Source organism: Vombatus ursinus, unplaced genomic scaffold (genome assembly GCF_900497805.2).
Source record: "Vombatus ursinus unplaced genomic scaffold, bare-nosed wombat genome assembly UNPS02005659.1, whole genome shotgun sequence".
Taxonomy (NCBI): domain Eukaryota; kingdom Metazoa; phylum Chordata; class Mammalia; order Diprotodontia; family Vombatidae; genus Vombatus; species Vombatus ursinus.
The window spans coordinates 19,438,465-19,453,200 of NW_020945437.1; the positions used below are offsets into that span (position 1 = coordinate 19,438,465).

At 44.9% G+C, this 14,736-nt stretch overlaps 1 protein-coding gene across 1 annotated transcript in view; it reads right to left on the reverse strand.

Moving 5' to 3' along the window:
* Window positions 1-14,736, reverse strand: part of MYO7A (myosin VIIA) — a 150,777-nt gene that overhangs the window by 78,269 nt on the left and 57,772 nt on the right. The window contains exons 15-19 of the mRNA XM_027848154.1: window positions 12,766-12,924; window positions 10,186-10,278; window positions 3,360-3,454; window positions 2,220-2,304; window positions 857-1,075 (exon numbers count right to left, since the gene is read on the reverse strand). Coding sequence (XP_027703955.1) covers window positions 857-1,075; window positions 2,220-2,304; window positions 3,360-3,454; window positions 10,186-10,278; window positions 12,766-12,924 — 651 coding nt within the window. The remainder of the gene's footprint in view (window positions 1-856; window positions 1,076-2,219; window positions 2,305-3,359; window positions 3,455-10,185; window positions 10,279-12,765; window positions 12,925-14,736) is intronic.

The window sequence follows — 14,736 nt, forward strand, 5'->3', positions numbered from 1 at the left end:
CTTCCCCCTTTTTTTTTTGCTCCTAAGAGTATGAAACCATGCTGTGAAGCTAATACCAGAGACTACAGGACTGGCCTACCAAAGCTATGAGAGAGTGATGTCTTGGGAAAAAATGGTGCACAAGGCAAATTGTCATCTCTGGGAGTCTAGCTACTCCTTTCCAGGGCTTTTCCTGCCTGACCTTGTGAGCGCCGTCCTTCCCACTTCCCCTAATCTTTGGTGGGGTTATGGCAAATTTCTCTGTGACCCCTGCTCTGTGCTCTGGCTGGCTTGACTGGGCATGCCTTCCTCTTTACTCTGAGTGCCTGTTTTCCTTCTTTTAGGTGCTAGTCACTAATTGGCCGTAATTACAGGTGCCTCTTGCTCACAGGAGGCAGAGGCTTGACCAGTACTGAGGATGGACCTGGCCCTGCCTTGGTCCTTGAGGGAGGTGGGGAGAACATGGAGTTCAAAGAATCCATAGAATCTTTAGAGCTGGGATATAAAGCCTAGTTCATGTTTCTAGAGCACCTTAAAGGCATCTCTGCTGCCGGGTCTCTGCATGCCCTCAAGCATTCTCAGACGGTACATACATGTGGAAAAATTCAAGTCACCGAATGACAGACTATCAGGGCTAGAAGGAGTCTTAGAGGACAAAATGTCAGAGCTGGAAGGAACCACAGACATGGACTATTAGAGGCGGAAGGGCCTTAGAACACAGATCATGGAGTGATAGAACAGAGAATGTTAAGAACTGAGTCTAAACTCCAAGTAACCTGCCCAAGGTCTAACGCCCTGCTGCCCCAGGCCAATGCACACATCGGGAGTGGGGGCGGGGGAGGGAGCCAGGGCTCAGGCTTGCCCATTCCCTACTTACCTCCGCCTTCAAGCGCCTGTGGAGTCTCCGGGCTATCATGCCCCTTGCATAGGCCTGCACCGTCAGGACGGCCCAGAGCCGGTGTCGGAAGGCTCTTCGTACCAGGTAGCCCCGACACCGGGCCTGAAAGTCTATGATCCGCCGCCGGGCCAATCGGTACTGCTTGTGGAGCTTCCTGGACCGGTACAAGGCCTGGAGCCTCAGGAAACCAATCCTCATCTGCAACCAAAGTGGGATGTGACCCTTCAGGGCCTCTTTCCCCGGGAAGCTTTGCCATACCAACCTCCCCTCCAGGCCAGCTAGCTCCCAGCGCAATTCTCTGGAGGCTCTAGATACCCCATCCCAATGCTCAGTAGCATGTCTGTTTTGCATCACCCCCTTCATACTTAGGAGGGCAGGGTCTGTCTCACCCTCCTCACCGGGAGGGGCCTTGTGGCCAGCCTCAAACAAGGGACTCCTACGGGCAGAGCCCACATCTCTCTTCAAACTGTATGCTCCCCAAGGGCAGGGTCAACGCCTCACCTTCTGGCAGGGGGTCCCTGAGAGCAGGGACAGTGTCTCCTCAGACCAGAAAAGTAAAGACTGAGACTCCTTTTCAGATTAGGTGGTCCCTGAAGGTGAGGACCATGGCTACTCTCTGAGGGGCAGGGGCTGCGTCTGCCCCTTCAGACCAAGGGCTTACTCCCCACAGTGCCCAGTTCATAGTGGTTAACTAATAAACCTCTGCCTAATTAACAAAACAACAGTCTCCATAATAGTTTCTCTAAAGCGTATCTAATTACCTCCAAAGGGGTATCATACAATTCTCAAAAAATTCTAAAAAGAAAATTTATTTTTTATGCCCTCCCCTCAACCATAGTAAGTGTTTGATAAATACTTGCTAAATAACTAGGGGGAAAATCCTTCTAGGCTTGCAGGGACTTTAAGGATCTTTTAGTTAATCCAACCCCTTCATTTTGCAGAGGAGGGAACTGAGAACCAAAGTGAGAACATGTTTGGTGCTTCCCCTGACTCCTAGGCTGGGGAATCAGTTCATTTTACCGTCCTTTTATGAGAAATCAAACAATTAAAAAAAGGCGGGCATTCTGGGTTCCTTGTACACAAATCATAGTGCCATAGATCCTGATGAGGAAACTGAGGCCCAGGGAGGTTGTGACATGCCCAAGGTCACATGAAGAATGTGTCAGAGGCAGGATTTGAACCAAAGCCCCTCGGCTCTAGAATTAGTGTCCTTGTGACCATACCACTTAGCCAAGCTTGCTTTCTTCTGGAAACGGCCCACTTTGTCCATTTGTCTTGGAAAATGGCTTGGTGGAGATTAACCGAGGGGTTTCAAGGCGTCCCCCGTGTGAGGTGAACTTACCGCCCCATAGTTCCTCCTGCAGTTGTGGCCCCGCCAGTGACTCTGAATAAGTGTTGCAGCATTCTTCAGCCTCAGGTAGTTGGACCTTAAAACCATCAGCATCAGCATCAGCATCCTCTGAGGATGCCAACAAAGCACTTTACAAATTAAAAAGAGCTTTACTCACAAGACTGTGGGAGTTAGGTAATTTAGGGGTCATCATCCTCATTTTATAGAGGAGGAAGTGACTTGCCCAGGGTCACACAGTGGCTCAGGAGCACCATTGGGATTTGGATTCACTTCTCCTGACACAGGGTAGGCTAGGGCTCTTTCCACCATAATACTCAATACCTGTAAAGCTCCTCTACCTTAGTCTCTCATTAGATCTGCAAATAACTGAGGGAGGGAGGCAGGCGAGGGGTTATTTTATCCCTTTCACACAGGCAGACATTGAAGCCCAAGCAATGGAAGAACCTTGGTTGAGGTCATCTGGACAGTTAAATATTAGCACAGTCCGGGACTAGAGCCCAAATATCCTGACTCCATTGGCTGGCCTGGGCAGAAATGCTGGCTTTCCCCATTCCCATGCCCTGGGCAGAGTGAATGGACAATGTCTGCTTCCTCTTAATCTTGTGAATTCAAAACACTGTCTTTTCTTCTCAAAGATGACGGTGGGGTGGGATACATATATTACATGCATGGGGAGTATGATGAAGATATTTATTGTGTGTCTGTGTTTCTGATGTGAGCACATACATATGCCAATGTGCACATATATGCGTCCAGTATTGTGTGATTCTGTGAATGTACATGTATGTGAATTATGACTTGGTGTGAATTCATCTATGTGCAAGTACAAAACTGCTTGTAAGCATATATGGGAGCTTCATTTATCAACCTACCGGATGTAGGTTCATTATTGTGCAAATTCATGTCCATGGGTTAATTATTCATGCATATGCATGCCAACATGGTGTGCGTATAGATTCAATGCCTAATGCAGTGTCTGTGACATAGTAGGAGCTTGATTATGTACATGATAGCAAATTAGTGTGTACACATACATGTATGTGTCTACCTGTCCATCTATATGTGTATATTTATGTGTAGGCTGGAATATATGTATATGTTTGTATGTGGATGTGAACAGCTCCCAAATACCTGTCTTTAAATCCCCGAATGACTTTCTGAAGAAGGATGACTCGGTCGGTGATCGCTTTGTCCCTCTCAATTTCAAGGAGCATGTCATGGTGATCCTGGGGAGAAAACCCACCATCAATCATCCGGTGGAAAGGGAGTTCTAAGCCCTGAGGCATCTGTGAGCGTCCAAGAAGCCTTTTCCTAACCTTCTTTCTGCTACATCACAGATTCCAAGCTCCAAAGGGCAAAGCCATATCTCTCCTTAGAGATAAGGTTGTCATTATGGTATCAACTGTTTTCCTGGTTCTGCTCATTCCACTCTGTGTCACTTCATACAAGTCTTCCCAGATTTCTCTGCAATCATCCCCTTCATCATTTCTTATAACTCAATGGTATTTCATCACATTGATATACCATAATTTTCTTTGCTCGACTATGTATATTTGTTACAGGAGTTTGCCTTTCTATTTTGAATGAGGGCAAGTGGTAGGGAGAGGAAACAAATGTTTGTTAATACAAAAATAAAATACAATTATTAAGAATTTCTAATTGGGGGGGGAATTGGGGTGCTGTCAAGTTCCTAAACTAGTGGGGGACTGGACTCAGATGGGACACAGTGTTCTGGTTGCCTGAAGATATCAGACTTTGGAGTCACTTTGTCTGAAGTTTGTGATGGGGACTGAGACTGGTGATTGGGTTTAAGAGGAGGAGGGTTGTGGGATGCCCAATCCCTGGGCAAATTTCTGTGGGATCAGAGGTCCGTAGGAAAGAAGATACAAAGCAGTACATTCAGAAGGTCGGTTTCCTTGTATGACACCTCAACGGAGTTTTGATGACAAGAAAACTGTGTATCCTGCCAAGACTAGGAGTATGCTAAGGAGAGGAAAAGCAGGGCCTGGAACAGAGGAGGATTTTGCCTGGCAGAGAGCTCCTGGTTCCTGGGGCTCAGGACAGCCAGAGCTGAGACAGGGGGGACAATGACACTCCCTACTGGGAGATGTGGAGAACACAGGGGTGACTGTGACTTGTGCTAAGTACTTATTCCATATTATTTTATTTGAGTCTCACAGCAACCCTGGGAAGTATGTGCTATTATTATCCCCATTTTACAGTGAAAGAACTGAGGCAAACAGAGGTTAAGTGCCTTACCCAAGGTCACACAGCTAGTAAGTGTCTGAGACCACATTTGAACTCAGTTCTTTCTGACTCCAGACCCAGAACTTTATCCATTGAGCTGACATCTCTTAGTATATGGTTCTAGAAGACTGAGACTAAAAAATCTCCCAGCAGAAAAAGCTGTTCATTGGAGGATATCTTGATTTGCCATGAATTCAATTTTGTTTTCAACCAACTGCCAATATAACTTTTTTTTTCATTGACTTTTTTGAACTATGTGATTGCAAGGAGAGTTACTAACATTGGCTTGGGTTGTTGAGTGAGTTTCCTAAATTCCTAGATGGGATCAAAGTTAAAAATAAAATCTCTTCTTTCATAGTTTGGATAAAACTTACCTTCCTAGACTTAATTCCCGTTATTCTTTTTCACATTCATTACAAACAAACCGGACTCCTGGGTGTTGCGCCTAAATTCATCATCTCCCATCTCAATTTTTTAAACATTCTGTTTCCCAAAGTCTCCTCCAGCTCTAACATTCTATGTTCTAAAGACTCTCCCAGTACTAATATTCTGTAGTCTATGATCTAAAGTCCCTTCCTGCTCCAACATACTGTGTTCTAAGATTCCTTACAACTCTGAAATTCTAAGCTCTAAGGTCCCTTCCAGGTCTGACATTCCATTCTTTCAACCACAACATTCTATTTTCTAAGGTCTCTTTCAGCTCTAATATTCTATGCTCTAAGGTCCCTCCCAGCTCTGACATCCTGTGTTCTAAGGCCCCTTCTAGCTCTGACATTCTGTGTTCTAAGGCCCCTCCCAGCTCTGACATTCTGTGTTCTAAGACCCCTCCCAGCTCTGACATTCTGTGTTCTAAGGTCCCTCCCAGTTCTGACATTCTGTGTTCTAAGGTCCCTCGCAGCTCTAACATTCTGTGTTCTGAGGGCCCTTGTAGCTTGGTGTCTTTATGAGCCTCCAGGAGCTTGGCTCTCTCTCCAATCCCAATCTCCTGCCAGAGATAGGAAGCCTAATCTCCTGGGGCCAATCCAACCTTGCCTTTCCTTGGGAACCCAAAGGGATAACATAACCTTATCATGGGACACTGTGTTTTTCAGCTTGGATCATCCCCAAAATCCAGAGAGGAAGCAGGACAAGGATTATTAGCCCATTCTATGAAAGAGGGAGATAGAGCCTCAAAAAGAAGTCTGCTCAAAGACGTGCTAGCATCTTCAATTTGAGTCCTAGTCTGATACTAGATGCTTCACAAGGTCCTTTTAAATTGGATAGTTGTAGGGGCAGCTAGGTGGTGTAATCAATAGAGCACGGGCCCTGGAATCAGGAGGGCCTGAGTTCAAATCTGGCCTCAGACACTTGACACTTACTAGCTGTGTGACCCTGAGCAAGTCACTTAACCCCAATTGCCACACCAAAAAGCAAAAATAAATAAATAAATTGGATAGTTGTGAGCCCCTTGTAAAGTCAAACTTCTCCCAGAGGCATAGGTTCCCTATGGCAGCCAGAAATCACTTCAAGAGCTGGGCCAGGACCAAATTGTCACATAACTCACTGGCACGGTCCTACAGGAATGTGGCCATTCTTCTTTTCCATTCTCCCCACCTCTTTGTGTCCTAGACAAGTTTTATTTCACAGTAACTATTATTATTATTTCTGTTATAAAAGATCATAACAAACCTCAAAAAACTACATAAAATCTGTCATTTTCATAAGCAATAATAATGACAGATTTGCATAGTGCTTCGAGGTTTGTTATGATCATTTACAATAATAACAATCATTATTATTTCTATCATTTACATTGCACATTTCCCAAAATAACTCTGTAAGGTGGCTAGTGCAAGTATCGTTAGTCCCATTTTTACAGATGATGAAACTCAGGCTCAGATAAGGAAACCAACTTGCCTCAGATCATATGATCTAGGGAGTGTCAGAGCAGGACCTGAACCCGGGCTTCCCTTGGCCCCTTTTCCACACACGCTGCCCTTTACCACGTGTGGGTGCATTGTTGTGAAAGCAGGCTTCTCTGCACGCACGTGAGTGACCTTCCATGCTTCCTGTCACACTGGCCCTGGTCTTCCCCTCCGTGACCTCTCCAGTTCCTCATTTCCTGTTTGGGCAGCTGGCCGAGCCAGATAACACCTGCCCGGTCAGTGGGGCTAAAAGGGACATCACAACATCACTGAGAAATGTGCAGGGACACGTGGGTAAGGCTGATTGGGGGAAAAGGGCTGAGCTGAGTGTGTTCAAGCATAGCCCGGACTTGCAGAGGACCACTAAGGAACTCCATCTCCTCTACTCACAGAACAGAAAGGAGTGGTTAGTTAATGGTTAGTACCGACACCCTAGTTACAGACTCGTTGACTGAATCAATGGCCAAAGGTTGTTAGAACATAGCCTCTCAGATCAGAAAGAGACCTTAGAAAATGAGCATAGACTGTTAGAGGTGGAAGGGACCTTAGAACACGGGATGCCAGAGCTGGCAAGGACTTTAAAGCATGGAATGGTAGAAGGGGAAAGGACCTTAGAACATAGAATGTCAGAGGTGGGAGGGGCCTTGGAACAGGGGATGTCAGAGCTGGGCCTGGGGACGGGGGAAGACAGTTTTGCTGGCGGTGTCTTGAGGTCCAAACAACTCTAAATAACCTCAGAGCTTTTAAAAAATGGTAATGTGAGGGGCAGCTAGGTGGTGCAGTGGATAGAGCACCGGCTCTGAAGTCAGGAGGACCTGAGTCTGGCCTCAGCTCAAACACTTGACATTTACTAGCGGTGTGACCCCGGGCAAGTCACTTAACCCCAATTGCCTAAAAAGAAAAAATAAAAATAAAAAATGGTAATGTGTGGGGATGTGTATATGAACAATTGTTTCAGAAAATAGGCAAAATTTTGATCAGTTTTCAATCCAAGGATGGTATTGTGTTATGTAATACTATGCACTTATGTGAGAGTTCGCTGCCATAAGATTTGGACTATTTCATGGACATTATGAACAACTTTATGCTCACCCTCTATGCTAGGCTGGACCTACTCAGTGTTCTAAGGGATACCCACTATATTTTGTTCTGTACATAAAGCAGGATTTTTAAAAATGTATTTTATTTTTCACCCTTTCTGTGTTCAGACACACAGTATTTGGTCACCTTTCCTTCTATACTTTATCTTCTCTGAAATGACCACAATCATTCTAGAATACTGTGCATGTCTGATCACTGAATTAGGCATCTCCCTGCCCCTCCTCTTCCCTGTCTGACTGCTCCCCGCTTTCTCCTGCTCCTCCCTAGGTGCTTGGATAACTAATGTAGTGCTTGGTAGTGCTGGGTGAAACTGTACCTTTGCTATGTTTTTTTCTAACCTTTTGTGCCTTTTAAAATAAAAAGGGTCAAGGCTAAAGGTTTCCTTAAAAAATAATAAGACTCAGTCCCCACCCTCAAAGAAGCTTATCACCTAGTAGGGGAGATAAGAGACATACCATCAGCTAAAGCAAAACCTAATCACAACCTCAGGGGAGGTACTTAGTGCCCTGGGGGGTTCTGAGAAGGGAAAGAATATGTCCAGTTGGGTAACATCAGGGCAGGTTTCCTGGACAAGGTGGCATCAGAGCTCAGCCTTGAAAGATGGCTAAGATTTCACAAAAGACAGTGAGCTCACAACTGGGCAGGATCCAAGTCCACCAGACCACAGAAGACTATTTCAGGAGGGACCCAGAGGCATGCTCCTCTTCAGGAAGGGCTCCCCTCACCTAACTTCTTGTCCTCTTCATCACCAACAGCCTGTCCCTGAAAGTCTGCTTTCCTCCCTCCTCCCTTTGCAGCTTCTCTTTAAGTCTTGTCTTCACCAATTACAATGTAAGCTTCTTGAAGACAGGGGCAGTTTTGCTTGCTTGTATTAGTGTTGCCAACAATTAGTGCAGTGCCTGGCACATAGTAAATGCTTAATAATCTATCCTTCCTCTCTCTCTTTCTCTAACTTTAACTCTCTTTCTCTGTTTCTCTTTTAAATGGCACAAGAAAGGGTAGATTTATTATAGCCACATGACAAAGGCCTTGAATGCCAAGGGGAAAAACACTACAAAGGGCCTATTATAGGCAGGGAGGGAGTACTAGGTATATAAACAGGTATAGCTGACCAAATGATAAAAAAAAACGGCAATCATTGCCATATTTCTAGCCCACCTCCACTGAATTCATTTTGAGGTGTGTAGAGGACTAGTTTGACAGAATGTACTGGGATGGATGAGTGTAGAAAGGACAGAGGAAGAGGGACTCAGCTGTCTGGACAATTATTTGAGAGCTCTGCTCCCAGCAAGGGGTAGAAAGGGATCCTCAAGGCCTTAGAGCCTGTGAGAGTGAAAAAATTGTGGTGATGGCAACCCCTATACTTTCCCTCCTTCCGACACCCCTACTGCTGTTGAAGGCTCCGTCATCCTCCCAGTCACCCAAGCATGAAACTCTAGTGTCATCCTAAACCATTCCATTTAAGTAAGATAGGGTTTCTGCCATCAAACAACTTACAATCTAATAGAGGATAAGTCATCAACATAGATAATACACAACCTTAAGTGATAAGTACATCAGAGAGGAATAAACAAAATTTGCTATTTGAGTTTCAAGAGGGAAAGTTATTATGGACAGAGGAATTAGAGAAAACCTCATAGAGAAGGTAGAAAAAAATGAACAGGTCAAGAGGGAGAGGGAAGGCATATTAGGCATGGGGAACAGTAAGAGCAAAGGTAAGGAAGGTGGAAAGTGCAGGGTAGATCCATCTTAGAGCCCATGGTTCCAGGCAGAGCCAAGTTGGAGGAGTCTAGACCAAGACCCAACTGAACTCTTCCAACATTGACCTTCAAACAACTTTAAAATAATGCCTCAATTCAACTTTTGGAGCAGCAGAGCCAACGAAAGGTCCGAGGGAAACATTTTTCTAGCCTAAGACAACTAAGCAGATCCTCAGCAGAGATCTGTAACACTGAGGTGGGCAAGGAAGCACCAGCCAGTGGTAGGCTTTGGAGGCAGCAGCAGCAGCTTCAGGAGCTCTCAGCCCAGATACAGTAAGGGAGTCAGGCAACTGGTCAGAAAGAGATTACAGAGACCCTTTGCTGGCACTGGGCGCAGCTGGTGCTAACTGGCTACTCTCTTTCCAATAAGCAGTTCTGGGTTCCAGTTACAGGAAGGAGAGGAGCCCTTGTGGTCGGTCACAAGGGAGCAGGGGCCCTGGTTACAGTTTCAGGGCCAAGAGGAGCACTATCATTTGGGACTGCTCTGATCAATACAGCGGTCTAAGACAATTCCAAAGGACTCATGAGGAAAAATACTCTCCATCTCCAGAGAGAGAACTGATGAACTCTGACTGCAAAGTGAAGTATAATTTTCTCACTTTATTTTTTTTTTGCTTTGTTTTGTGATATGGCTAATATAGATATATGTTCTGCGAGATTTCACATATATAATTGATAGCATATTGTTTGCCTTCTCAATGATGGCTGTAGGAGGTAGAGTGAGCATCTGGAACTCAAAATTTGAAAAGAAAGAATGTTCAAAATAAATAAATAAATAAATAATAAAAGAATTAAATGGTAAAAGAAAGAAAGTACAGGATGAGCTTGGAGACCGAAAGTAATCTGGTACTGTTTGTGGAATTTCTTCCCTCACTCCAGAATAAGTGACCTCTTGACCCTTCACTCTTCCCCAACCACCATCAACCCAAGAGGGATATACTTCACCTTCAGAAAGATCTTAGTTTTGCCGATCTGCCAGTCATCATGTTTCCCTAGTACGACCTCAGCAATGCGTTGGCAGGTTCCCCGAAGATCTTCCTGGAGAGGGAAGAGTGTTGAAAGAGGAAATAGTTAGTCTGGTTTGACTTGTTCTTGATGAAGCCATTCTGTGTTCTCAGGGCCCTCCCAGACCTGACATTTTGTGTTCCAAGCCTCTTTCTGACACTAACATTCTATGTGCCCCCCTGATATTCTATGTCTAAGGTTCCTTTCATCTCTAGCATTCTATGTTTTAACTTTTCTTTCCTTCCGTCTCTTAAATTCTATGTAATAGGTCCCTTTCCAACTCTGACATTCTGTGTTCTAAGGTCCCTACCAGCTCTGACAATCTACATGGTCCCTAAGCTGGGTCCTGAAGGAACAGGGGGATTTCAACAGATATTAATGGGGAAGGAGTACATTCTTCCTATGGATACCCTCATCCTCCAAAGCTCAGTGTAGGTGGCTCCTGGCCTGTAATCTACTATTCAGTCATGGTTCATTTCCAGTGCCTCTCAGTCTCCCACCCACTACCTGACCTCTAAAAGCACAAGTTCTCTTGTGCTACCAGAGGACTGACCTATCCCTAGGAGCCCAACCTTATCTTCTACCTTAGCTCAGTTGCTCCAAAGTAAAAATAATGCATGATCCCTTGAGTGCTCTCAGAGCTCTTGAAAGTGCTATTAAATGCCATCACCTTTTCCCAATAGCACCAAGAAATGGGCTAGAGAGGTCTTACCATAATCTTCTTTTTGTAAGATGATAAAGCTGAGGCCCAGAAAGGGAGAAGGAGTTATCCATGGTCACTTAGGAAATTAAGGACAGAACCAGGACCAGAAGCCAGGTGTGCTGACTCTGTGGATCCAGGGATCTTTTCTCTACTCTAAGCTTTCTCCCCTGACCTGGGTTCAAATCCAAGCTCATCCACTCCTCAGTCAATAAAAGGCTTGGCCTAGATGACCTCTTAGGTCTCTCTTGACTCTAAATCTATGATCCTATAATCCCAATTTCCAAGCTAGAAAATCCTGTCACTTCATTTTTCATCCTGAAGGTGACATGATATCAATCAATCAATCAACATTTATTAAGTGCCTATGACATGCCTGGCACTGTGCTAAGAGCTGGGGATACATAAAGAGGCAAAAGACAGTTCCTGAGCTCATGGAAATAACAACCCAGTGGGGGAGACAACATGCAAACAAACATGTACAGAGAAGTTAAATACAGGATGATTAGGAGATAATTAACAGAGGGAAGCTACTAGAATTAAGAGGGGTTTGAAAAGGCTTCCAGTAAAGATGAAATTTTAGTTGTGACTTAAAGGAAGCCAGAGAGGCCAGTAGTTGGAGCAGAGGAGGGAGAGGTTCCAGGCATGGGGGACAGCCAGAGAAAATACCTGGAGCTGAGAGATGGAGTGTCTTGTTTGTGGAACAGCCAGGAGACCAGTCACTGGATAGAAGAGTATGTGTTGGGGAGCAAGGTGTAAGAAGACTAGAAAGTTAGGAGGGATCTAGGTTATGAAAGGCTCTGAGTGCCAAACAGAGCATTTTGTATTTGCTCCTGGAGGCGATGGGGAGCCACTGGATTTCATTGAGTAGGAAAGTAACATGGTTAATCCAGTGCTTTAGGTAAGGTAGAATTTCCCAACAATCAGAAATTATAAAGCTCAAACAATTCCTGGGATTTAAAACTAGATGAGAACTGTCCCACAACAGAATGGGCTACCTTGATAGGAAAATAGGTGATGAGCTCCCCAACTGGGGTGGTATTCAAACATCCCTAGCACTTAGCAGGTGCCTGGCACAGAGCAGATACTTAATATACAAGCTCATGCTTGCTGATTGATTATCAGCATGTCGCTGAAAGCCTTCCGCAATTTGACTCCACCCTACTATCCAGGTTTCTCTCATGCTCCTCCCTTTCACATAGTCTATATTCCAGCTGAACTGGACCCTCTCCGGACCCTCTCTGCCCTCTCTGACTGTGTATATCTGGACATTTGTGCTGACCTTCTCTCAGGCCTAGACACACCACCTCTTCATCTCTCTACCTGATGAAATGTTCCTCTTCTCCCCAGGTCCAGCCTGAGTGATATAGATTCCAAGAACTCTTCCCTGGATTCCTCAGCTGAAAGGGTTCACTCCTTCAACAACTTTCCACAGAGGACTTTGGATTTCTCCTTTGCCCTTGTCACACTCTCTCTTTTATCCTATCCATCAGCGTATATGCTGTACCCCCTCCCCACATTAGATTGTAAACTCCTTGAGGTGAGGGGCTATGTTGTTTTCTACCTTTGTATTCCCAGGACTGAGTGTAGGGCTCTGGCACAAAATAACATTTGGTGAATTCAATTGAATGGCCTCCTACTGGCCTTTGGGCCCCTATGTCTATCCCTGGGCCCTGTCTCAGCCTTACTCTTTCCCTTCCCTGCCTCATTTTGGCAGCAGCTGCCCAGAAAGTCCAGAGCCTGGCCTGGCCCAGTCTTCATGCCCTGGGCAAAGAACCCCCAAATGTCTAGGGGCTGCTGCACGGCATGCCCAGCTATACCTGCTTGTAAGCTGGCTTCACTCCAGGCATAAGCACGCGGTAACGCTCCACAAACTCCACAAAGGTGTAGCGGATAGGGTAGCCGGCCCGGCGAATTCGTATGGTCTCCATCATCCCAGAATATCTCAGCTGGCGCACACAAAGGTGCCGGTCAAAGAGCTGGGTGGGAAAATAGGAGAAGTGAGGAACAGTTCTTCCTCTAGTCCTCTGTCTGCCTTCTTCCTGGCATTAGACAGAGCACTACAGTAAAATAATAGTAATAATAATAATAATAATGATAATGATAAACCCAGGGTTCAGAGCTAGAGGGCCTGGGGGGGTAATCTCAGCTCAGCCTCCTACTAATTGTAACCTCAAGCAGTATTCTATGTCTCTTCCTAGACCTCATTTTTCTCCTTGGCAAAATGGGAATAATAATATTTGGACTACCTACACCATGGGGTTATTCATAGGATCACAGGCTTTGAGCTGGACCTTTAGAGATCAACTAAGTTCATTTTGCTGATAAGGAGATTGAGGCCAAAAGAAATTGAATGATTTTCCCAAGGTCTCATACATATTAAGTGGCAAGGCTGAGATTCAAACCCAAGTCCTCTGATCCAAAATTTAGTATTCATAGGATTATAGATTCAGAACTAAAAGGGCTTTTACAGCACATCTACTCCAATTTTCTCATTTTTACAGATAAGGAAACTGAGGCCCAGAGTGAAGTCCAGAGTGAATAAGCAATCTTGTGCAAAGTCACACAGGTAGTAAGTAGGTGAAGGAACCAGGATTTCCCCCAAGGTCATTGGATTCCAGGTGCATCCTATGCTGCCAATGAAACGCTGCACATAAGAAGATTTAGAGCACGTTATAACTATGAGCTCTTATGGTTCCTAAACAGTAGCAGCCTGAAGTTCGGACAAGCAGCCCTTCACCTCTTTGCCAAGAAAAGAGGAAGGAATTTTTCCTTTACCCCGAATGCAGCCTCATGCTAGCAGAGAGCACCCCTCAGTCAAAATGCAAGTGCCTGCCCAATCTGGTCCAGAAAGGAACTATTCCCTTCTCAGGACCCAGAGAGGTTCTTTGGGAGCATTGGACAGCTGGAGCATTCCAATACCCCAGTCCACCCCCATCTTCCTGTTGTTCTCATCAAGCCCCACTCCAATCCATCATTCCCTCCAACAAACAATTTCGTTGGTATAGGAAACTGAGTCAATAAGCATTCATTAAGTGCCAACTATGTGCCAGGCACTGTGCTAAGGAGATACAAAAAGAAGCAAAAGACAGTCCCTTACCTCAAGGAGCTTACAATCAATCAATCAATCAATCAATATACATTTATTAAGTGCCTACTATGTGCCATGCAGGTGATATGTGCTGGAGATACAAAAAGAAGCAAAAGACAGTCTCTGTTCTCGAAGAGCTTATAATCTAATGGGGGAGACAAGGCATGAACAAATATATACAAAGTAAAATATCTACAGGATAAATGGGAGATAATTAAAGGGAGGGAAGGCACTAGAAATAAGAGGGAATGAAAAAGACTTCCTGTAAAAGCCTTCCTATAAAAGATACACTGAGGAAATAAGAACTAGTAACAGTTGTAACAATCATCTCTCATTTCCATAGAGTTTTATCTCTCATCATAACAAGTCTTGAAGGTAGGTTAAAGTTTGTGAGGCACTTAGAAGTATTTTATTTTATCCTCAAAACAAGCCTGGGAGGTAGGTGCTGTTATTATATTATCTCCATTTTACAGATAAAGAAGTTGAGGTAGACAAGACGTTAAGTGACTTGCCCAGGGTCACATACCCAATAAGTGACTAAGGCTGGGTTTGAACTGAGGTCTTGCTGAGATCACTGAGGTGACAGTTCCTTTCCCTCCCAGAGCTCCCCTCCAGTTATTTTTCTATTCAGTCCTCTTGTGTGTAGGGGTGGGGTGTGTGTGTGTGTGTGTGTGTGTGTGTGTGTGTGTGTGTGTGTGTG